This window comes from Denticeps clupeoides, chromosome 8 (genome assembly GCF_900700375.1).
Source record: "Denticeps clupeoides chromosome 8, fDenClu1.1, whole genome shotgun sequence".
NCBI classification, from domain to species: Eukaryota; Metazoa; Chordata; class Actinopteri; order Clupeiformes; family Denticipitidae; genus Denticeps; species Denticeps clupeoides.
Window position 1 is genome coordinate 22,680,505 of NC_041714.1, and position 22,548 is coordinate 22,703,052.

Sequence of the window (22,548 nt, forward strand, 5' to 3'; positions counted from 1 at the left end):
ATATTATTCTACTCAGATGAGTTCACGCACAATTTATAGGCAACACATTTCACCAAGTTAGATATTATTAATGATACGCTGCGTTTAAATGGTTTCTCCAAATGTCTCTCGAAAACGGTTCTGGGCTCACCGAAGAGGGGCGGAGCGTCGAAAAGGAAAACCGCCGATCCAGAATCAGCGCCCAGTGCGGCCTAATGACGGAGAGGGAGACGGAGAACTGATCCAGTGTCAGTAGATGACAAAACGACTTTAACCTGGAGAGAGAGACGGAGAACTGATCCTGGGTCTGCAGGTGACAAAACGACTTTAACCTGGAGATAGAGACAGAACAAGGGAGAGGGAGAGGGGGAGACGGAAAACTGATCCAGGGTCAGTAGGCGACAAAACGACTTTAACCTGGAGAGAGAGACAGAACGAGGGAGAGTGAGAGGGGGAGACAGAGAACTGATCCAGGGTCAGTAGGTGACAAAAAGACTTTAACTTGGAGAGAGAGAACGAGAGAGAGAGAGAGGGTGAGGGAGAGCAAGAGAGAGCGAGAGAGAGATAGACAGAGTGGGTGGGGACGAGGGAGGGGAAGAGAGAGAGAGAGATAGACAGAGAGAGGGAGAGAGAGAGAGGCTGGATACTCCACAGACCCGGGATCAGCGCCGCGCTTTCTCGGCTCCCGACTTCCAGCCGGGCAGGATGAGTTCCAGATCCCGGACCCAGAGGCCGAAGAACCCGCTTCTGCTGTAGGTCCCTCGGCAGCTGTTTACCCGACCAGCTGAACAAACTGGAGATATTTTAACAGATAAATTTCCATATTCAAACTCGCCGCTATGGCCGAACACGAGAGCCCGGAGTTCGGGAAGGCGGATTTCGTGCTTCTGGACAACGTGTCCATGGAGGAGTTCATGGCCAACCTGAAGCTCAGGTGAGTAGAAGATGCTGCTGCAATATTACTACACGTCCTACTGCTGAATTACTGTTATAAAACTTTCTCTACTCTGATATCCTACAACCAGTATAAACTAATAATAAACCAGGGTCGAGCTAGTCAGCCTTTACGGCCCAATATATTCCAGTACTGGGGCATTTGCGTACTAAAATGCAGACTTTTTATTTCATAACTATTAGAAGTAGAGACACGTCCTGAACGTAGATGGGAACGATGTCCCATCCAGGCCTGGAGAGACAGTGATGTACAACACGGTCCGTCATTCTGGCGTCACCGGCAGGGAGCTCTTTAGTAGCGGCTCACGCCTGTTTCTGGTGTCAAAACGCGCCAGAGACCAGCCCTGCGTGGGACAGGTGGCCGAGAACCTGATACTGAGAGTCGCTGTGCAACGTTAATGGAACCCTTTAACAACATTTCCCCTCATTCAGTGAGGGCCTTTGTCCCGTCCGAATTTCCCACTTTCCTCAGCAGCCGGATCCCGTTTCTCCAGGTGATCCGCCACTTTTCTCCCCGTATCCGCGTGAAGCCTGGCCGTTTCGGCCGGTGGCGTGAGCGGATTGTTATTTGGGTGTGACCGGGAGCGCTTCCTGCTTTCCTCCCCATTCCACATGTCTGGAGTAGCGGGAGGGCAGAGCGTCACGTCTGAGAAGCGGTGGTCATCTGGAAATGAGGTCCCGTCCATGTCTTTATAAGGACCCGGAGAACGCGTTCCTGGCATTCCTGCAGGCAGCGTACGAGCGTCCAGATCGGATACCCTACGCGTTCCCGCCATGTGATAGCACCGGATCCTTTATTTTAACCTGAATGAGGCGGTGCATGCTGGACTTTGGCCGGGTCAGAGGTCACTCCATGTTCCTCACCTCTGCTGAAACGCTTGTGTAATTAACCTCCGCTGTAGATAAACTCACTGGTGGCACAGGGTCAAAGGTCATGATGGGGGGCCTGGCGTAAAGAATCATTTTTGCGCATGTGTTTCTGCCGGCAGGTTTAACGCGAACACACGCCCGGCTTCTCTGGTTTCACTTGTCGCCAAAGCCGCGCCGCTTAGCAACCTGGGCCACGCCCACCGCAGCTCAAACACATGGATCAAAGTCTCAGGTGCAGGTGGGAGGTCAAGGGTCACGCTGCCCCCTCACGGGTTTGTTTATGGCCAAGTCGGGCGACTGAATCCCGGTGAAGATGTTTTCTCGGGTTACTGGGAGCTCTTTGAAGTGTAAACAGTCATTAAAAGTTACTGTGCATATGTGCATTAGAGCCATTCTGGCCCAAAATGGAGGTCATTTGAGACCGAGCTTGCGACCTTTAACCTTTTGGCCTCCGCCCCTTTTCACCGTTGCTGATCCTCTGTGTAGCGGCGCTGGAACCTACTTGGAATGGTATTTCCCCCTCACACTCCACGTCAGCCATATTACTTCCTCTAATGAAAACAAACACTCCCCCCACACGCGTGGGAGGGGCCAGGTAGTGGGTGTGTCCCTCTGCTGCCTTCTTCTTTCCTGCCGTTTCCTCCCTCTGTTTATTTCTCGAACTCCAGCCAAGCGAAGGGCCGGTCGAGCCACAAGAATTTCCATACAGCCCCCCTGTAATCTGAACCATATTACAGTCCTTCCATAAACAGGGCCAGGCCTCCATCGCTCTCCAACCCCAGAAAAGCTCTGGGCGTCTCAGACGCCTCATTTGTGGGCTGAGCGCCGTGACTCACGGCAGAGCAGAAATCTCTGTAAGTACGGGGTGAACCGGTGAAGCCCACATCTGCAGCGCTTTCAGGAACGTTCCTCCATCCATAGGTCCGTCTGCAGCCGGAGATCAGACGGTCCTCCTGAAATAGCCTGCTGAGTAACGTCTGAGTCTCACCACCAGGCCCAAGGCCAGGCTTGGCTGCCAGACGCCCCAGTGTCATGGTTGTCAGGGTCCCGAGGAGCCGGAAGACAGGAGAAGGAGGAGATCCGCCTGCCATTGGTTATTAAAATTAATTAAAACCATGTGCGCTTCCGAAAGCTGTGAAAACAGACAGACTGGGCGGGGACTTCGCTTTTAAAGGCCGCCGTCACCCGTCGTGACAAGCGCTGCTGTTTCGCGGTCTGAGTGAGCGCACGAAGCTGGCAGAAAATCCCATAATGCAACTCCCAGATGTTCAGCTCTCTGCTGTTAGCGTGTTAGAGGCTCAAAGTGCGCAAAAACGCACAATCAATCTAACGCAATCTAATAAAGACAGAGAAGAACAATTAGAAACAATAAGAAAATTGCAGTCACCAACCAGCTGGCCAATTAGGAGGTTCCTTCAAATGCTGAGAAGGTTTTTCATTGATGGACCCTGCAAATGGCGGCCAAGGAAGACACTCCTCCTGATAATATATCAAACTTGTATTTACATTTTATGTCCATTAAAAATGTCCGCGTCCTGCCGCATGTCCTGACATTTACATTTACAGCATTTACCAGACGTCCTTGTCCAGAGTGACTTACAGTCAGTAGTTACAGGGACAGTCCCCCCCTGGAGACACTCAGGGTTAAGTGTCCTGCTCAGGGACACGATGGTAGTAAGTGGGATTTGAACCTGGGTCTCCTGGTTCATAGGCGAGTGTGTTACCCGCTAGGCTACTACCACCCCAGACGAGGGGTGTGTATGAGCTTGGGGGACCAACCTTGAGAGGCGGGGCACTTTCACACATCCCTTCATTTGCTTTGAGTTTGTAACATTGTATCAAAAACGAGAACTTTCTCTCTTCTGATTGGTCAGATGTATCTACAGGAAGCAGATCTGCTGTGGGGGTAGTAGCCTAGCAGGTAACACACTAGCCTATGAACCAGAAGACCCGGGTTCAAATCCCACTTACTACCATCGTGTCCCTGAGCAAGACACTTAACTCCAGGGGGGGACTCCAGGGGGGACTGTCCCTGTAACTACTGATTGTAAGTCACTCTGGATAAGGGCGTCTGGTAAATGCTCTAAATGTAAATGTATATGTTTACGCAGGTTGGCTGTTGCCCTGGCAACTTTATATTATATTACATGCATTAACCAGCTTAGGCAAAACATGCACTTTGAAACTGTACCGCGGTTACGTCTCGACAACGACATGCCGATGCGCCGGAGTGGCCGAAGGTGCATGACAAGACATCACAGGAGGTGGCGTCTCAAACCGCGTGATCATGGTCCTACGTTCTCGATTTGAGACCCCGTCTGTTTGTGGGTCTTGGTGTGGTTGTGTTGATGTGCGTCTGAGTGCGATTACACTGAAGTTCACCCGGGGACGTGCCCGAAAGACGACCCATAGTGACCTGGCCGAGCCACCTCAGCTGGTGCCCCTGGATGTGGAGAGGCAGCAGCTCAGTTCAGAGGCTCTCCTGGATTTACGATCCTGTCAAGATGAGAGTCACTCCAGCCACCCCACAAAGAACCCTAATTTGGTTATGCGATGCTGCGATTATCCTGTAGCTTTATAATGTCCAAGTTTTCACAGACCCCATCTTCTGAATGATCCGGCATGTTCAGGATCTGCGTTCTGCATCCGTTCTTGTTCTCAGGTGGATTGAAGCCTTCTTATGGCTTTTATGGCATCTGGTTATAATAACTGTAAATGAAACATAATAAATTATGACCGCCACTGGGTCATACCCACAATGCACTGTGCTAAGCCGTCGGCCAGATTGCTGGATGGTAGATTGTTTTGTGGGATCAGCGAGAGCTTATCTTCTTATCACTGCCCCTCTGATAAGAAGGAGCGGTCGAGGGGTCCGAGTTGCCATTCTATCACACACACGGAACTCTCTTCAGGTCATTGTAGCTTCTCTCAGTCTCACGTTTCCCGTCTGAAGCTTCTGAATGCCGTTCTCTACGTCCCCACCCTTAACCACGGACAAATAAGCCGGTTCCACCCAGTGTGACGGGAACCAGACACTCGTCCAGGTCTAAAAATGGACTGGGACAAGGATGCAGGCTAGAGTAAAAGTTGGGGCTGAAAAAGTAATGATAAGTGAGATTCATGTCCTGGTTGTGGGGCTCACCAATTTTGATTCTTGGCTCGGAAAGACATTCTAAAACACCTTTCTTTGTTCTGGCCTGGCCTGGACAAGCGGCTTCTCCTTCACCATTCACCACTTTATTCTGAAAATGGTTCTTCTGGTCCATCTGGTTCTTCTGTGTTTTTTTTGGGTGTGTGACTTTTGTGGAGATAAAAGCAGGATATGTATATGGGGAAACCAGAAGGCTTCAAGCGGCAGGGTGGAGGAAACCAAAACGTCCCAGCTGGTGGTTCTGGCCCTTGATTCAACTCGAGCTCAAACTTTCTGAAACTACCCCTGAAAACCCAGGGTGTGGCACCACAGCCACCCAAAATTAGCACCATCTTCTCAACATGCATGCTCTCCACTGGGGCTGGTCCTGATCCCTGGGTTCTGCACCCTTCCTTTTGACCACTCATATCCCAGAGTGTACACCAACTTCTGTAGAACAGAATGTCCCCCCAAAATCCCCACCGTCATCCAGAAGATTCTATGCCTTTCCATGTCCTCCTTATACTCACTGTGTCAAATGTGTCCTTATGTATCAGACTCGCAGTCTGTGTTGGTTCGGGATGTATTGCATGACCCCATGACTTTAAAGATGGAGAAACACCAAGGCTTTGTGTGGACCTTCTGAGAAGGCCTAATGATGAAGGCCAAGTTTCTTCAACTGTGCACATGGTTCCTCTGGCTTGGTCCTTGCTTCATTATGTGGGGACGTAGAGAACGGCCTACGTTCGCTCACGTCACGTCTTCAGGGTTTACAGAAATAAGCAGGTGGACGCCTGGAAGGACCAGTTCTTTGCTTGTAATACCCTCTGTGGTTCTGGATGGAACACTGCATGCTGGAGGACAGTGAGGTCCCTGAGGACTACTGCAGGTGGAGACAGCAGGTAAAGCTCGGTGACGTGGCCCAGCAGCCCCCATTATTATCTGCTGAGGCAGACCTGCAGTTTCCAGCGTTAAAGGATCAGGCAGGAGAAGGAAAACAGCCATTACCCGCTCAGTCCACGAAAACCTCCGCCACGCTTCTGTCTTTATGGGTGGGCGTCTTTGTGACATGGGGTGACTTCGTCACACACAGGACCCCCCCTGACTGACAATGAAACAATGGAGAGAACACGAGAGAACAAAGAGCCTTTCTGCTCTGGCCATCAGCACCAGGACACCGTGCGTGGCACCAGCTCTCTAAACACGCGACGTGGCTGCGAAACGAGATAAAGAAGGAAAACGGCCTGACAGCATGTCCGAGAGGCGCAATAACACACATTACCGCGCCACTGTCACCTACACTGAACATTCCAGAATATCATTGACACGCTGCAGCGGTGACAGAAAGCTTCACGATTAGTGCTCGGTGATGTTACTTCCGTAACCCGCCCATCGCTGCCAGATCAAAACCCACATCTGTACCCCATGAAGAGGCCAAATTCACCTACATTACGGGATTTTTGAAAATTATTACGACACGTCTTCTGGTCAGCAAACACGAACTTCCGGTGACCTTTGACCTCTCTCGGCATGCGCTGTAGTCTCACGAGCAGCTGGTGTGCAGACAAGTGACTAGTTAAAAGCAGGGATGGATCACTGAACACGCCCAGGAAGAGTTCCGGTGCTACTGAAGTGCAGGATCTGACTGGGTTTGTTCATTTATTTTCACAAACTCCACCAGAATTGATCTTTTAAGGGTAAAATTCTCACAGGGGAGCATACCCATACACCCCACTTGACAATAATGATGATCAGCATTATTAAATATCAGGCTGTTCATCTATATAGGTGTGTTGCTGCTCATCTTCTGAGCTTGGAAAATGTTCAGGCTCTTGTTTTTTTTACTATCAACCCTGAAAAAAGTGAAAATTCTGACTTATATTCAGAAACCTGTCATCCTTCCTGTCATTTCCAACTGAAAAAGGAATTCTGCTGTTAAAAGGTGCTTTTGTCTGTGTATTTATCTGTGGCTGGTTGGAAGATTCCTTCTGGAACTTTATTCCAGCTATTTCTGCTCCGACCATCACCGACTCCAGTGGACGGTCCAGGAGAGGAGCTGAGCTAAATACAAGCGTGCGTTTTCAGCCGCTTTCGGTGATGGAGACTCTGCGGCCGGGGAGGAGTCGGGAGAAGAAAGCCGGCTTTATTCTGCACGGGTGGAGAGGAGGTGACGCAGGTCTCCTCAGGACAGGAAGGAAATGAGGCCTGGAGCCCAGACGGGCTTCAGCCGGCCCTCATAGGAGTCAATTCACACCCTGGTTCAGGAGAAAAGCTTCTGGTGCTCATTCTCTGCAGACACATCACTTTCATGTGTCATTTGTGGTGAGGTGACGGTGACATAACACTGATGACACAGCAAAACAGATTCACAAAGCTCGTATTAATTGGTCAGTTATTCTATTATTACTGGCTTACTAGCTCTTTATCACGGGTCTGTGAACCATAGAGACGCCGAAGAGGACGTTGAAGGTGGAGAGAGTCCCCGCTGGATCGGTTTGCTGAAAGGCAGGCGAGGTGAAGGCACGAGCCAGACGTTACCTCACAGTTCCTGCCAGACTGACACTGTTGTGTCAACTGAGCGAAGCCTCCAGATACCAAGAGTGAAGATTAGGACGCGACACTGGAATTAAAAGATAGAACGGAACTTCAACAGTGTAAATCAATATGTGTAATTAGAATGAATATTTCTGTAATTTATGGTTATTGAACATGTGTGGCTATTTTGAAGAATGTGAAGGTGAAGTGACCGTCATTGTGAAACGCTGCAGCAGACTGTGTCACGGTGAAACGTGTCCTCTGAATTTAACCATCACCGTGACACCTTGCCGGTTCCGGATTTGAACCCCTTAAATGTCGACCTCACCTTGATCAGGTGGTTTGTCTGTCGCAGGTTTGAGAAGAGCCGCATTTACTCCTACATCGGGGAGGTGGTGGTGTCCGTGAACCCCTACCGTGCCATGAACATCTACGGCCGCGACACCATCGAACAGTACAAGGGCCGCGAGCTGTACGAACGACCGCCGCACCTGTTCGCCATCGCCGACGCCGCCTACAAGGCCATGAAGAGGAGGAACAAAGACACGTGCATCGTCATCTCAGGTGAGCTTCAATAGGACACGTTTTTATAAAAGAAAAAGAAAAACAGAGCGCCAGTAGGGACAGGGACAGGGACAGTTTGAACCAGGGACCGGTCAGCCTCTCCGCTTCTCGGAACGTTCCCCTCAGTCTGTGGTTATTTCACAATATTGTTCCTGCGTCTCGTTCTGCGTTTGATGTTTTTTGTGCGTCTGGTCGGATTTGGAGTTTGTATTTTGGGGCGATTTGCAGTGCAACTCGGAAAGATCCCGTCCACTTGTGCCGTTGAAGGAAAACATTGATTTTCCTCCCGCAAGTGACCACAGGCGCTGACTGCATTGGTGAAGTATGCGTCTGGTGGAGCGCTACCTGGTGGTACAAGACCAGAACTGTCAGACTGGCCACCGCGCTCGGGCATGGACTAAATCGACTTCTAAAACGAGGACCAGCGGCCTACGGGCCACAACACGAGTGTGTATTTAACGTCCAGTTATTAGATAAAGTGAAATAAAATGTCGTTTTGATGCACAGCACACTGTGACACGGTGAAATGTGTCCCCTGCGCATGAAACCCTGCCCTTAGTGAGTAGTGGGCAGCCATGACAGGCACCCCGGGGTCACTGTGTGGGGACGCTGCTCTGCTCAGTGGCACCTCGCGACTACGGGAGGTGGCACCTCCTTACTCGCTGGGCCGCCACTGCCACATATGTAGGTGGCAGTAGCCTGGTGGCTTGTCACGATTATGGATTGAGTGAATATTATTTTATTTGTAATAGGATTTCATTTTAATAGCACAAAATATGTATTTTTTTTATATGACCAGGGGAAAGTGGCGCTGGAAAGACTGAAGCCAGCAAATACATCATGCAGTACATCGCTGCCATCACCAACCCCAACCAAAGAGCAGAGGTGGAGAGGTGAGCTGTTGTGCAGAACTGGCACAGATTTTAACACCGGTGATAACCGGAGTCAGAATGCATGTCTTCCCGGGTAAAGGTGAGGTAAATTTACACCGTGTTCCCTCCTTATTAACCATCATGATTCTCTGGCCTTCACATTTACATTTACACTTACGGCATTCAGCAGACGCCCATATCCAGAGCGACTTACAACGTGCTTCCATGTCACCATGGATGAAGTGGTCAGTTCTGGTTCACTAGGACCCCCAACTATGAATACAATCTTTTTATTCACTCTGTTCTAGTTTCTATACAGAAGTCAGACAATAAGAAGGTTACAAGTTCATCTAAATATTCTCAGTGACTGAGCTGGAAGTTCATTTCATGCGAGGTGTAATAAGGGCTGTGAGGTAGGATGGTGCTGCTCCATGTTTGGCTTTGTAGGCCAGCATCAGTAGTTTGAACCTGATGCGTGCAGCTACTGGGAGCCGGTGGAGGGAACGTAGCAGAGGGGCGGTGTGGGAGAACTTGGGAAGGTTGAAGAGCATTTTGTATCAGTTGTAGAGGTTGGATGGTACACCAGCAGTAGACCAGCTAGAAGGGAGTTGCAGTAGTCCAGTCGTGAGATTACTGAGGACTGGACCAGGATCTGGGTGGCCTGTGTTGGTAGATAAGGACGGATTCGTCTGATATGGCCTTCTCACTGCTCAGGGAGGCTGTGGTCTGATAAAGAACTGCTGTACATCAGAAACATCAGCTGGGTCCCCAGATTACGGCAATTCTTTCTCTTATCGATATGTTGGCTTTTTTATGTTGCTTCTTATCACAGATCAGGTAAATAAAGCAGTAAAATCTGCACGGTCAAGGCTGTGTGTGTGGGTGTGTTGGGACGATTGTGGCACACGAATCTCTCTCCCACACATTACAGACAGAACGGAGCACGGAGCCGAGACTTATGGGTAAAACTGTGAGTGAGGCACAAAAATGAGTGAGGCACAAAACACACAAGTCACTACGTCACCTGTACCCTCACACTGTTCTGCTGACTGTTGTCACCACGTCATCCGGTAGCTGTGAGGCCAGAATATGACTGAGCGTGAGTTGGGTTATTTTTGCGTCCAGAGTGAAGAACATGCTGCTGAAATCCAACTGCGTCCTTGAGGCCTTTGGGAACGCCAAGACCAACCGCAACGACAACTCCAGCAGGTTCGGCAAATACATGGACATCAACTTCGACTTCAAGGGCGACCCCATTGGCGGCCACATAAACAACTACCTGCTGGAGAAGGTAGGGGGCACCAATATGGGTCGTACATGCCTCTGTAAATGTGCACTTATTCCTCTTCATCTCTCTTAGTCTCGAGTTATCTTCCAACAAGAGGGGGAGAGAAGCTTCCACTCCTTCTACCAGGTCAGACCTCAGAGGTCCACAGCCAAACTTGACCTCCTGCTCACCTGCTTTGCTATAATTTGTGTCTGTGTGTGGACGTGCAGCTGGTCAAAGGAGCTCCTGACTCTCTGCTGAAGTGCCTCCACGTTCAGAAGGACCCAACTGCCTACAGCTACATCAAAGTAGGCGGCCAAACCAAGGTACATCTCGCACAAACACACACACACACACACACACACACACACACACACACACACACACACACTCCAAAAAGCCAGTCAGACCAGCAAAATGGCCTTTAATTACAGCACGTCCATGCGATTCATTCATTTTTTAGGTTTAGCCAGTGTTCACCTTTTACAGTGCAGGGTCTGTCCCTTTTCTCCCTCTCGCCATTGTCGCTTTTCCCTCCCTCTTTCCTCCCTCCCTCCTTCCTCCCTTCCTCCCTCTCCGCCTGTTTGATGGAGGTTTAATGAGTAGGAAGCAAAACAAATTTACAGCAACAATCAGGCTGACGTCATGGAACATGCGATAGGCGGGCGGCGCCGCATTTTACGGCCGCTCAGCTGGTTCTACTCCAGACCTCACCAGGCGTGAAGGAGACGGAGGCGCTTGTTGTTGTGTCAGAAGTCCAGTGTCCCCGGGGTTTCGTCCCAGACTAATAAAAACAGCAGCAGGAGCCGCAGCTTCGTGGGACCGTGCGTTCCTCCACAAAGCGTGGGGAAGTGGCCTTCAAAGCCCCGGACTTCTGTCACTCTGCTGTGACTATTTTTTAGATTTTGGGGCGGACTTATTCTGTGGTTTTATTCTGTTACTGTCTCACACTGTCTCCTCTCCCACAGTCTGCCATCAACGATGGCGCCGATTTTAAAGCTGTAGCGGATGCCATGAAGGTGATTGGTTTCACCCCAGAAGAAATCCAGACTGTTTATAAGATTCTGGCCACCATATTGCACCTGGTACTTCATTCATTTGTTCGTTCATTCATTCATATTTACGTCTTGGTAATTGTGCTGCAGTTGCAATGTCAGCCATAAGGACCAGCCCGCCACTCAACTCTGAACTTGTCTGCGGTCTCCCAGGGCAACCTGAAGTTTGGCTGTGACGGAGATGTGACACTAATCGAGAATACCAAAGTTGTGACAGTGCTGGGTGACCTGCTGTCCACGAAAGAGGAGAATGTGACCAAGGCCCTGCTGTACCGCACCGTGTCCACGGGACGCGACGTCATCGACAAGCAGCACACGGATCAGGAGGCCGGATACGGCCGCGACGCGCTGGCCAAGGTCAGAAACAAAGTCAAGTGATCGTCATTGTGATGCGCACAGTGAAATGTGTCCTCTGCGTTTAACCCATCACCCTTGGTGAGCAGTGGGCAGCCATGACAGGCGCCCGGGGAGCAGGTACGGTACTTTGGGGACGGTACTTTGCTCAGTGGCACCTTGGTGGATCGGAATTCGAACCGACAACTTTCTGATTACAGGGCCGCTTCCACTGGCCCAGTACTAGTACTACTCCGTCAGAGGAGCATTCCTGCCACATGAAATTCTTCATATTTTACTTATATTAACTTTAGGCTAATGTCAGAGTCAAACACAAGATGGACTACGGGTAGGACGCGCTACAAACAGCATGTGGTACTTACGTTTCAGTTTGTTATCTGAAATAATGTGGTGGGATTGTGAGGGTCGGGCACATTAACGGCTTTAGCCGCGCCTACTTTTTCAGTACTACAAAATGTGCTTTATTTTAGCAGTAAAACAGGGATGCCTGTTAATATTTAGGATGTAAATGTGATGCACTGTGACGTCTCTACATTATCAGCACGTAACGACCGTTTGCACGTTTGATCCGTGTAACGACCGTTTGCACGTTTTATCCGTGTAACGACCGTTTGTACGTTTTATCCGTGTAACGACTGTTTGCATGTTTTATCCGTGTAACGACCGTTTGCACGTTTTATCCGTGTAACGACTGTTTGCATGTTTGATCCGTGTAATGACTGTTTGTACGTTTTATCCGTGTAACGACTGTTTGTACGTTTTATCCGTGTAACGACTGTTTGCATGTTTTATCCGTGTAACGACCGTTTGCACGTTTGATCCGTGTAACGACTGTTTGTACGTTTTATCCGTGTAACGACTGTTTGTACGTTTTATCCGTGTAACGACTGTTTGCACGTTTTATCCGTGTAACGACTGTTTGCACGTTTTATCCGTGTAACGACTGTTTGCACGTTTGATCCGTGTAACGACTGTTTGCACGTTTGATCCGTGTAACGACTGTTTGTACGTTTTATCCGTGTAACGACTGTTTGCACGTTTGATCCGTGTAACGACTGTTTGCATGTTTTATCCGTGTAACGACTGTTTGCACGTTTGATCCGTGTAACGACTGTTTGCATGTTTTATCCGTGTAACGACCGTTTGCACGTTTGATCCGTGTAACGACTGTTTGTACGTTTTATCCGTGTAACGACTGTTTGCACGTTTTATCCGTGTAACGACTGTTTGTACGTTTGATCCGTGTAACGACTGTTTGCACGTTTGATCCGTGTAACGACTGTTTGTACGTTTTATCCGTGTAACGACTGTTTGCACGTTTTATCCGTGTAACGACTGTTTGCACGTTTGATCCGTGTAACGACTGTTTGCATGTTTTATCCGTGTAACGACTGTTTGCACGTTTGATCCGTGTAACAACTGCTTGCACATTTGATCCATGTAACGACTGTTTGCACGTTTTATCCGTGTAACGACTGTTTGCCCGTTTGATCCATGTAACAACTGCTTGCACGTTTGATCCATGTAACGACTGTTTGCACGTTTGATCCGTGTAACGACTGTTTGCATGTTTTATCCGTGTAACGACTGTTTGCACGTTTGATCCGTGTAACAACTGCTTGCACATTTGATCCATGTAACGACTGTTTGCACGTTTTATCCGTGTAACGACTGTTTGCCCGTTTGATCCGTGTAACGACTGTTTGTACGTTTGATCCATGTAACGACTGTTTGCCCGTTTGATCCATGCAACAACAGTTTGCACGTTTTATCCGTGTAACGACTGTTTGCCCGTTTGATCCATGCAACAACAGTTTGCACGTTTTATCCGTGTAACGACTGTTTGCCCGTTTGATCCATGTTACGACCGTTTGTACGTTTTATCCGTGTAACGACTGTTTGCACGTTTGATCCATGCAACAACAGTTTGCACGTTTTATCCGTGTAACGACTGTTTGCCCGTTTGATCCATGCAACAACAGTTTGCACGTTTTATCCGTGTAACGACTGTTTGCCCGTTTGATCCATGCAACAACAGTTTGCACGTTTTATCCGTGTAACGACTGTTTGCCCGTTTGATCCATGCAACAACAGTTTGCACGTTTTATCCGTGTAACGACTGTTTGCCCGTTTGATCCATGTTACGACCGTTTGTACGTTTTATCCGTGTAACGACTGTTTGCACGTTTTATCCATGTAACGACTGTTTGCACGTGTCACCCAGGCGATTTACGAGCGTCTCTTCTGCTGGATCGTGGGGAGGATCAACGACGTCATTGAGGTGAAGAACTACGACGCTCGGGTGCACGGGAAGAACACGGTTATCGGCGTCCTCGACATCTACGGCTTTGAGATTTTCCAGAACAACAGGTCAGCAAGAGACGAGACTCGCCTGTACACTGCTGAATAATCGCAGTGGCTGCGTGAATGTGGCTAAATTCGCTCAGAGCTCTGATACGATTAATGTGACCTGCTGAAATCTCTCTGTCCTCAGCTTTGAACAGTTCTGTATAAACTACTGCAACGAGAAGCTGCAGCAGCTCTTCATCCAGCTGGTGCTGAAGCAGGAACAGGAGGAGTACCAGAGAGAAGGGATCCCCTGGAAACATGTAGAGTTCCTCCGAAAGTTCCTCCGAAAGTTAGCGTTGCAGATTCAGGTTTTAAAACGTCTGCGCATCTCTGCCTGTCACTCTGCAGATCGACTACTTTAATAACCAGGTGATCGTGGACCTGGTGGAGCAGCAGCATAAGGGCATCTTCGCTGTCCTGGATGAAGCCTGTATGAATGTGGGGAAAGTGACGGACGAAATGTTCCTGCAGGCGCTCAACAACAAACTGGGCAAACACGCACATTATACCAGCCGCAAGGTATACACACACACACATGCATTGTACCAACACTCATCGGTTTTATACTGTCTGCGGGTGACCCCAACACAAGCATTCACACACACACACACACACCTATATATAAACTCACAGGACACAAACTGCACCACACATACATAATATTATTGCTCCAGAACCAGACCACGCAATTTTATAACAGGGTTTTATAAAATTAGAGGGTGGTAGTAGGGTGGTAGTAGCCTAGTGGTTAACACACTCGCCTATGAACCAGAAGACCCAGGTTCAAACCCCACTTACTACCATTGTGTCCCTGAGCAGAACACTTAACCCTGGATAAGGGCGTCTGATAAATGCTGTAAATGTAAATGTGTAACCGAATGACATGCAGGAAATATGTCGCAGTTCCCTCTGCTGCCCACTAGAGGGAGGCAGAGGTCTGAGTCTGAGTCGCCACAACTGAGTCACCACTTTGCTGCAGGTGATGTCACTTGGAGCCAATCAGAGGCACCGAGGGGCTACTGTTTGTCAGGCAGACTGGATAGAAGCTGAGATGATTGTGTGAAGTTTTGGTGAGGAGAAGAGAGATACCTCTCTTCAGTGGTGCCCTAGCGGTTAAGGAAGCGGCCGCGTAATCAGAAGGTTGTCGGATCAAATCCTGAACTGCCAGGGTGCCACTGAAGTCCGCTCGATCACGGCAGCGCCGCAACACACTGCTCCCCGGGCGCCTGTCATGGTGCCCACTGCTCACTAAGGGTGATGGTTAAATACAGAGGACACGTTTCACACTGTCACCATGTGCTGTGCTGCAGTCTCACAATCACTTCACTTTCACTTTCATCTCTTCAGAACACACTGTCACCCTGTGTTCTTCAGTTCCGACAGCAGTGGGGCATCGTACGGCACAGTTGTTGTGAAACCTGTGACCTGGACCTCATTGACCACCGGTCTGAATGAAGGGCACCAGGGTTCAATCCCCATTGAACTCAGGTCAAACGCAGCATTACTGAGTCCTTTTACACAAACACATGCATCAAGCAGCGTGTAAACATTCGGCCTGGTACACGCGTGTGTGCACATTCATCCAGTAACAGACTGACCGGATGAAGGGGTTCTTCTGTCAGAATAGTGAGTGTAGAATAAGGATGCTGGCCCCATTTCGTCTGTAGTGCAGAGGGCCGCTTGCACTCTCCGCTGTGTGTGTGTGTGTGTGTATGTGTGGAGAGGCGTGTGAAGGCGTTGTCACACACTGCAGGTGTTGGTCCTACGGACAGACCTGAAAGAGGCAGAGATGTGTTAGTTGTGCTGCACATAATGCCTCAGAGGCAATTCAAAGTGAAAGTGAAAGCGATTGTCATTGTGAAGCACTGCAGCACAGCACAACGTGTCCTCTGTATTTAACCATCACTCTTGGTGAGCAGTGGGCACCATGACAGGCGCCCGGGTGTGTGGGGACGGTGCTTTGCTAGGGTTGGGGATTTGAACCGGCAACCTTGAGATTAAGGGTCTGCGGTCACCACTGCCCCACAATTTGGGTGGCTTCAGGCTCTTTCTTTCCTCCAACTTTTCCTGTGACTGCAGAGAGGGAAGAGTGAGGGAGCGATGGATGGATGAGAGATGGAGACGTCCATCAGCTGAGCAAGGCGCTGTGGGGGAAACGGCTTTTGCTGATGCATCGTCTCTGTAGTTTCACTGCTGCATGTACATTTACATTTACAGCATTTACCAGACGCCCTTATCCAGAGCGACTTACAGTCAGTAGTTACAGGGACAGTCCCCCCCTGGAGACACTCAGGGTTAAGTGTCCTGCTCAGGGACACAATGGTAGTATGTGGGGTTTGAACTTCTGGTTCATAGGCGAGTGTGTTACCCGCTAGGCTACTACCACCCATGTATGTGGCCTCAGTTGATGTCAGAACTCACACAGCGTTGGAGTCTGTACGTTTGTTGCAGATGAAGTTTACTGACAAGCACTTTATTCCCTTCAGAGAGCTCTGAAGTCTGGTTCATTTTCTCTGTGATGATCACGGAGCCCTAAACAGGCTGAATGGATGGAGGGGCCCAGTTTTCCCAGGAATGCGGGAGGAACTATAGGCAGGGAAGAGTGTCCACGTCTCGGTTAATGGCAAGAAGTGCAGGGAGTGGAGAGCAGTGAAGGCAGAGATGAAGACCATTCCACTCTTGTCTGAGAAGTAGGTGACAATATGGAGTAGATATTGGTTGCTTGTAACAGAGCCTCTGCAGTGTGAATATGTTCTCCTCAGCCTGAAAGTCAAACACACGATGGCTGTACAACTGGGACCATCCCGGTCCGCCCACTGCTCACCAAGGGTGATGGTTAAATACAGAGGACACGTTTCACCGTGTCACCGTGCGCTGTGCTGCAGTGTCTCACAATGACAGTCACTTCACTTTCACTTTTTCAACTGAGCTTATAAACAGACAGAGTCTATCCATACACAGTTAGCGTTTGAGCTGATATGCTTGCGTCCGTGCCGTGCGTCATAATGTGTAGTGTGCACTCCTTACAAGCAGGAGTCAGTGTCGATGCCACAAACCTGTATCTTAAACCGTCATCAGACCGTAGTGGTGCAGATCTCGCAACACTTCGAAATAACGCCGCCATTGCATCCATATCCGTATACGTTCTGTTCATTTTTCAGCATGTGCACAAAAGCCGACTTGACTGTACGAACTTACATACGTATGTAGTTAGCAGTTAACGTATGTATATCTGCCTTTACAGTACAGTTCTGTCTGCAATTCCTCAAAGATATTTTTATTTACTTTAAGCAAGAGAAAGAGCAAAAAAAAATGACAATACCCACAATATAAAAAAGAGTTAAGTTCTGTAAGAGTTACATACAAAGATCGGGCAACGTTGCAGTAGAGTATTATAGGAAAAATGGCAATTTAGTCATATTCGAAGAACAATAATGTTAATAAACCCAACAACCTTTCCACATAATAATAACCCCGTCCTCATGCCAGATTGATTAATGAAAAAGGACAAGACGACAATATCGTTTCTGGAACTTCACTGGGTGATTCTGAGGCTGAAGGCTTGTAAAATACTCCAGGAAGGGCCCCCACACCTCATTCTGCATCTTGATTCCGTCGTTGACCTTCGCTGTCCCTCGTTTACCACACAACAACAGCGGAGCGAGTGGGGGGAGAGCAGAAAGCCCCAGGGCGCACGGTTCTTATTGATTTCCACGAAGGAACTGCGTTCGGGTCATTCGACCCTCTGGCACTCGGTCTACAAGTCAGCTCTCATTCTCTAATTTTAACTCTGGCCCCATGACATAGATACACTTCAAATAAAGGTCATTTGTTTAATTTCCATCCCACTATTCTGTTCATTTTTGCTCAACCAGTGTGAATCTGTTGAAGCTGCGGCGCTCTATGCATGGGGGAGGGTGTAGACTGATACCTGATATCCCCATGTTGCTGTTCATCTTGGACAGACACCGGCCCTTCAGATAAACACGGACAACGTTATCGATGCTGCGCCAGGATGAACAGCAGCACTGGGAAATCTGATCAAACGGTGGTAAGTGGGTGTTTACGAGCAACCACAAATTCCATCGCTATTTACCAGATTTACCCTTATCCAGAGCGATTTCCAGGGTCAGTCGTTACAGGGACAGTCCCCCCCTGGAGACACTCAGGGTTAAGTGTCTTGCTCAGGGACATGGTAGTAGGTGGGATTATCCAGAACGTTCTTTCATGTTACCATCAGTGGGTCACCAGGACTCCAACCACGAATACGATCATTTTATTCACTCTGTTGTAGTTTTTCTTACACAAATCAGACCAAAAGTCTAAATATTGAAATATTGTCTAAAGAGGAACCTGTGACTTTGTGGTCTTCTGATTTATAGCTTGGCCGCTACCACCCTACAAGTCTGGCATGACCCAGGCGTCTATATCTGCCCCTCCCCCCATGACACACACACACACACACACACACACCAAAATACAGAAGAGAACAATTTGGTTCTTACACACATGAACACACACCGTTAATAATAATACAGACGCACATTCACACAAGCTCAAGGTCCATTACCGCCCACAGTCTTGCCACCTGTGCCCGCTGGCTCAGCTTGGCATCTGGAGGGTCACCCCCACTACGAGCCAGACCACATTTAGAACAAAGCGCTCTGATTTGATGAGAGGATCGGCTTTCTGATTGGCCTGTTAGATGCTCAGACTTTCCATTGATGGACACCATAGGTGTAATACTGGCGTGTTGATGTATCTCTTTAAATATCATTCCACCGCGTTAAATTATTCACAGTCACATGACCCGCTGCTGGTTAATGGCGTTGCTTCGGAACAGCTGGATCTGCACCTGGATTATTGTTTAATTACTTCTCTCCACAAATCCACGACATTAAAGCAGAATCCATCATACTGAGAAGCAAACAATCCCGCAGACTGTTTCGGCATAATCCCCCGTATTTAAACCAATTTCTTCCCTTTGAACTTTAAGAGACGGTTGAGTGTGTATTAATACTCTATGGTGGAACTCTTGACAGTGGCCTACATTCGGGCGCCGACGTTGGGCCCCGCAGTCTCATGCAGAATTCAAGCTCATCCATTATACACACACACACACAGGAGCACACCAGCTATACACACGCCCTCTGTTTATGTCACTTCGTCATTTCTGCTCCCTCTTCCCTGGTGGAGCAGGAAATGGGGGGCAGAGAGTGACAGAATGAATGAAAAGAAAGGAGCCAGGCAGTGATGGAGAGAGCGGAGCTCGAAACCATGAATTACTTTTGGTCGAATGACTTTTTCTCCTTTCGGCCCCTGTTGAGATGAATAAAAGCGCCCCCACCGGCCCTCGGTGCCCCTCGACCCAGAGTCCCAGACCCTGTAACTGAAGGCCGTTCTCGCACCGCTTTTCTCTGACTGTGTCTTCTCTCTGTCTGCCTCCTCAGCTCTGCCCCACCGACAAATCCCTGGAGTTCGACCGGGACTTCCGGATCCGGCACTACGCGGGAGACGTGGTGTGAGTGTGCACCTCAGCACCTGATCCACTGATAAAGCTTTTTATTGCCATAATGGAATTAAACCGAACAAACCTGCTCTCAGTAGCATTCTGGTAAAGGAAGAATGTAATAAGCATAGTTTAAAAGCGCAAACTAATATTTTTTAACTACAGTAATGAGGAAAACCACGTTAAACAACCTGCATCCATACAGCGGTGAAGCCTAGCGTGCCACTGAGCAAAGCACCGTCCCCACACACCTGTCATGGCTGCCCACTGCTTCACCGTGTGCTGTGCTGCAGTGTCTCACAATCACGTCACTTTCACTTTCATGTAGATAAACCTGCCGTAACCTGTTTATTTACATTTATTTTACCCAGCGTCCACTAAGCTGTTCGTGTGCTTGTGTGTTCAGGTACTCTGTACTGGGCTTCATCGATAAGAACAAGGACACCCTGTTTCAGGACTTCAAGAGGCTTCTGTATAACAGGTGGAGCAGCGCACACTCCTCTACCTTCTACCTTCTCACCTCACCCTCCTCACGCCCTCCCCTCGACCTTCCCGTTCGCAGTTCTAACCCGGTGCTGAGGAGCATGTGGCCGGAAGGGAAGCTCGGCATCACAGAGGTGACCAAGCGCCCTCTAACCGCCGCCACGCTCTTCAAGAACTCCATGATATCCCTGGTGGAGAACTTGTCCTGCAAGGTGCGTATGTGCTTGGTGCAGAACGTGTTGTGTGTGTGTGTGTGCATCGTGTCTCAGCCGACTCCGCGTGTGCTAGGAGCCGTACTACGTGCGCTGCATCAAGCCCAACGACGTGAAGAGCCCGCTGCTGTTCGAGCGCGAGCGCTGCCGGCACCAGGTGGAGTACCTCGGCCTGCTGGAGAACGTCCGCGTGCGCCGCGCCGGCTTCGCCAACCGACAGACGTACCCCCGCTTCCTGCAGAGGTCTGTGGGCTTTTTTTATTCTGAATTTCCAGTAACACAGTAACAGCCGGGAGCTGCTTCCACTGAAGGTCAGACTTGCTGAGACCCCTGGACATTAGTTGTCCTCCACAGCTCTGGACAGGACCTCCTGCCTGCACTGTTTGACACATGGAAGGTAATCTGATCTGCTCCTGTGGGGAGCCCAGAGCCGTTTCCGCGGTGAGTCAGCTGGTCTCTGCTGCGGCCGCGGTCAACATCGGTGTAACGTGTCGTTTGGGGAAACAGACATAAGCTCATACATCATCTTATATGACTGCAATAAAATATGCATGGAGGACAAGTGGTCCTGCTGGTCTGCTCTGTCATTGGTCATTGGGTGGTAGTAGCCTAGTAGTAGCCTAGCGGGTAAAACACCTGCCTATGAACCAGAAGACCCGGGTTCAAACCCCACTTACTACCATCGTGTCCCTGAGCAGGACACTTAACCCTGAGTGTCTCCAGGGGGGGGACTGTCCCTGTAACTACTGGGTGGTACTAGCCTAGCGGGTAAACACCTGCCTGTGAACCAGAAGACCCAGGTTCAAACCCCACTTACTACCATCGTGTCCCTGGGCAAGACACTTAACCCTGAGTGTCTCCAGGTGGGGGACTGTCCCTGTAACTACTGGGTGGTAGTAGCCTAGCGGGTAAAACACCTGCCTGTGAACCAGAAGTCCCAGGTTCAAACCCCACTTACTACCATCGTGTCCCTGAGCAGGACACTTAACCCTGAGTGTCTCCAGGGGGGGGACTGTCCCTGTAACTACTGGGTGGTACTAGCCTAGCGGGTAAAACACCTGCCTGTGAACCAGAAGACCCAGGTTCAAACCCCACTTACTACCATCGTGTCCCTGGGCAAGACACTTAACCCTGAGTGTCTCCAGGTGGGGGACTGTCCCTGTAACTACTGGGTGGTACTAGCCTAGCGGGTAAAACACCTGCCTGTGAACCAGAAGACCCAGGTTCAAACCCCACTTACTACCATCGTGTCCCTGAGCAAGACACTTAACCCTGAGTGTCTCCAGGGGGGGGACTGTCCCTGTAACTACTGGGTGGTAGTAGCCTAGCGGGTAAAACACCTGCCTGTGAACCAGAAGACCCAGGTTCAAACCCCACTTACTACTATCGTGTCCCTGAGCAAGACACTTAACCCTGAGTGTCTCCAGGGGGGGACTGTCCCTGTAAGTACTGACTGTAAGTCGCTCTGGATACGGGCGTCTGGTAAATGTGGTAAATGTAAATTGGTTAGCATGAGACCTGACCATATTGATCGGTCCGCTGGCATTTTTAAAACCACCGGTCACAGCCGGCAAACGGAACTAGGGACATGTCATTTACCATCGACCTCCGTAAAGGCCGTACGCACGCCACTCCTAGCATCCTACTGCAGGCACGTAAGGAGCAGCTCTTACATAAATCTGAAATAGGGCGGCCCTTCCACTCTATCCGCCGCAAAATCTCTCACCAAATCTCTCACCACAGATGATTTATCGGGATTATTCTAGAGCGACCCGGCAAATCAAGCCACTTCAAGCTAACGTCTGCCAGCATGTGTCTGAGCAGATGTTAGCTGTCGTTAAGCCATTTCGAAAACGTATCCTTCCCACTGCCCTCTCTGACGCACATCGCTTCGGCCCACTAAATTGATCCACGACTTACGCCTTTCTAAACGTTCTTCTAAACGTTAAAAGCGTTCCGCTGGTGCCCACTTTGGGGTTTGATACCCAGATCGTGTTTTTTTGCATTATACTGTCGTGGTTGATGACTTCCTACATCTCCTGATGGCCCGCTCTGTGTTACCAGGTATAAGATGATCTCTCAGTTCACGTGGCCGAACCACGACCTGCCGTCGGACCGAGAGGCGGTCAAGCGCCTGCTGCAGGGCTGCGGGTTCGAGCACGACGCCGCGTACGGCAAAACCAAGGTGTTCATCCGCACGCCGCGCACCATCTTCAGCCTGGAGGAGCTGCGGGTGGAGATGGTGCAGAGGATTGTTCTTTTCCTGCAGAAGGTGGGACTTCAAAACACACGCCAAGTCCTATAAATTCAATTCAAGAACACGGCTGAGTGAATATGCAGCGTAACCGCGTGATAATACCATATTACGTATATTATTTGACTTAAAATGTAGGCTCATGGAGACAATAAAGGATT

The 22,548-nt window shown here is 49.5% G+C and overlaps 1 protein-coding gene across 2 annotated transcripts in view; it reads left to right on the forward strand.

Moving 5' to 3' along the window:
• Positions 1-581: 581 nt before the first annotated feature.
• Positions 582-22,548, forward strand: part of myo1d (myosin 1D) — a 37,506-nt gene continuing 15,539 nt past the window's right edge. The window contains exons 1-16 of one of the 2 annotated variants that reach the window (XM_028988414.1): positions 582-913; positions 7,824-8,032; positions 8,832-8,925; positions 10,030-10,195; positions 10,265-10,318; positions 10,402-10,497; positions 11,140-11,256; positions 11,380-11,583; positions 13,805-13,950; positions 14,075-14,189; positions 14,278-14,448; positions 19,380-19,450; positions 19,845-19,919; positions 20,001-20,133; positions 20,210-20,376; positions 22,198-22,405. In XM_028988414.1, the coding sequence (XP_028844247.1) occupies positions 819-913; positions 7,824-8,032; positions 8,832-8,925; positions 10,030-10,195; positions 10,265-10,318; positions 10,402-10,497; positions 11,140-11,256; positions 11,380-11,583; positions 13,805-13,950; positions 14,075-14,189; positions 14,278-14,448; positions 19,380-19,450; positions 19,845-19,919; positions 20,001-20,133; positions 20,210-20,376; positions 22,198-22,405 (2,121 nt within the window). In that variant the 5' untranslated portion in view covers positions 582-818. Of the gene's footprint in view, positions 914-7,823; positions 8,033-8,831; positions 8,926-10,029; positions 10,196-10,264; positions 10,319-10,401; positions 10,498-11,139; positions 11,257-11,379; positions 11,584-13,804; positions 13,951-14,074; positions 14,190-14,277; positions 14,449-16,415; positions 16,620-19,379; positions 19,451-19,844; positions 19,920-20,000; positions 20,134-20,209; positions 20,377-22,197; positions 22,406-22,548 lie in introns of those variants that run through there. The other variant, XR_003750494.1, reaches the window with a different exon arrangement.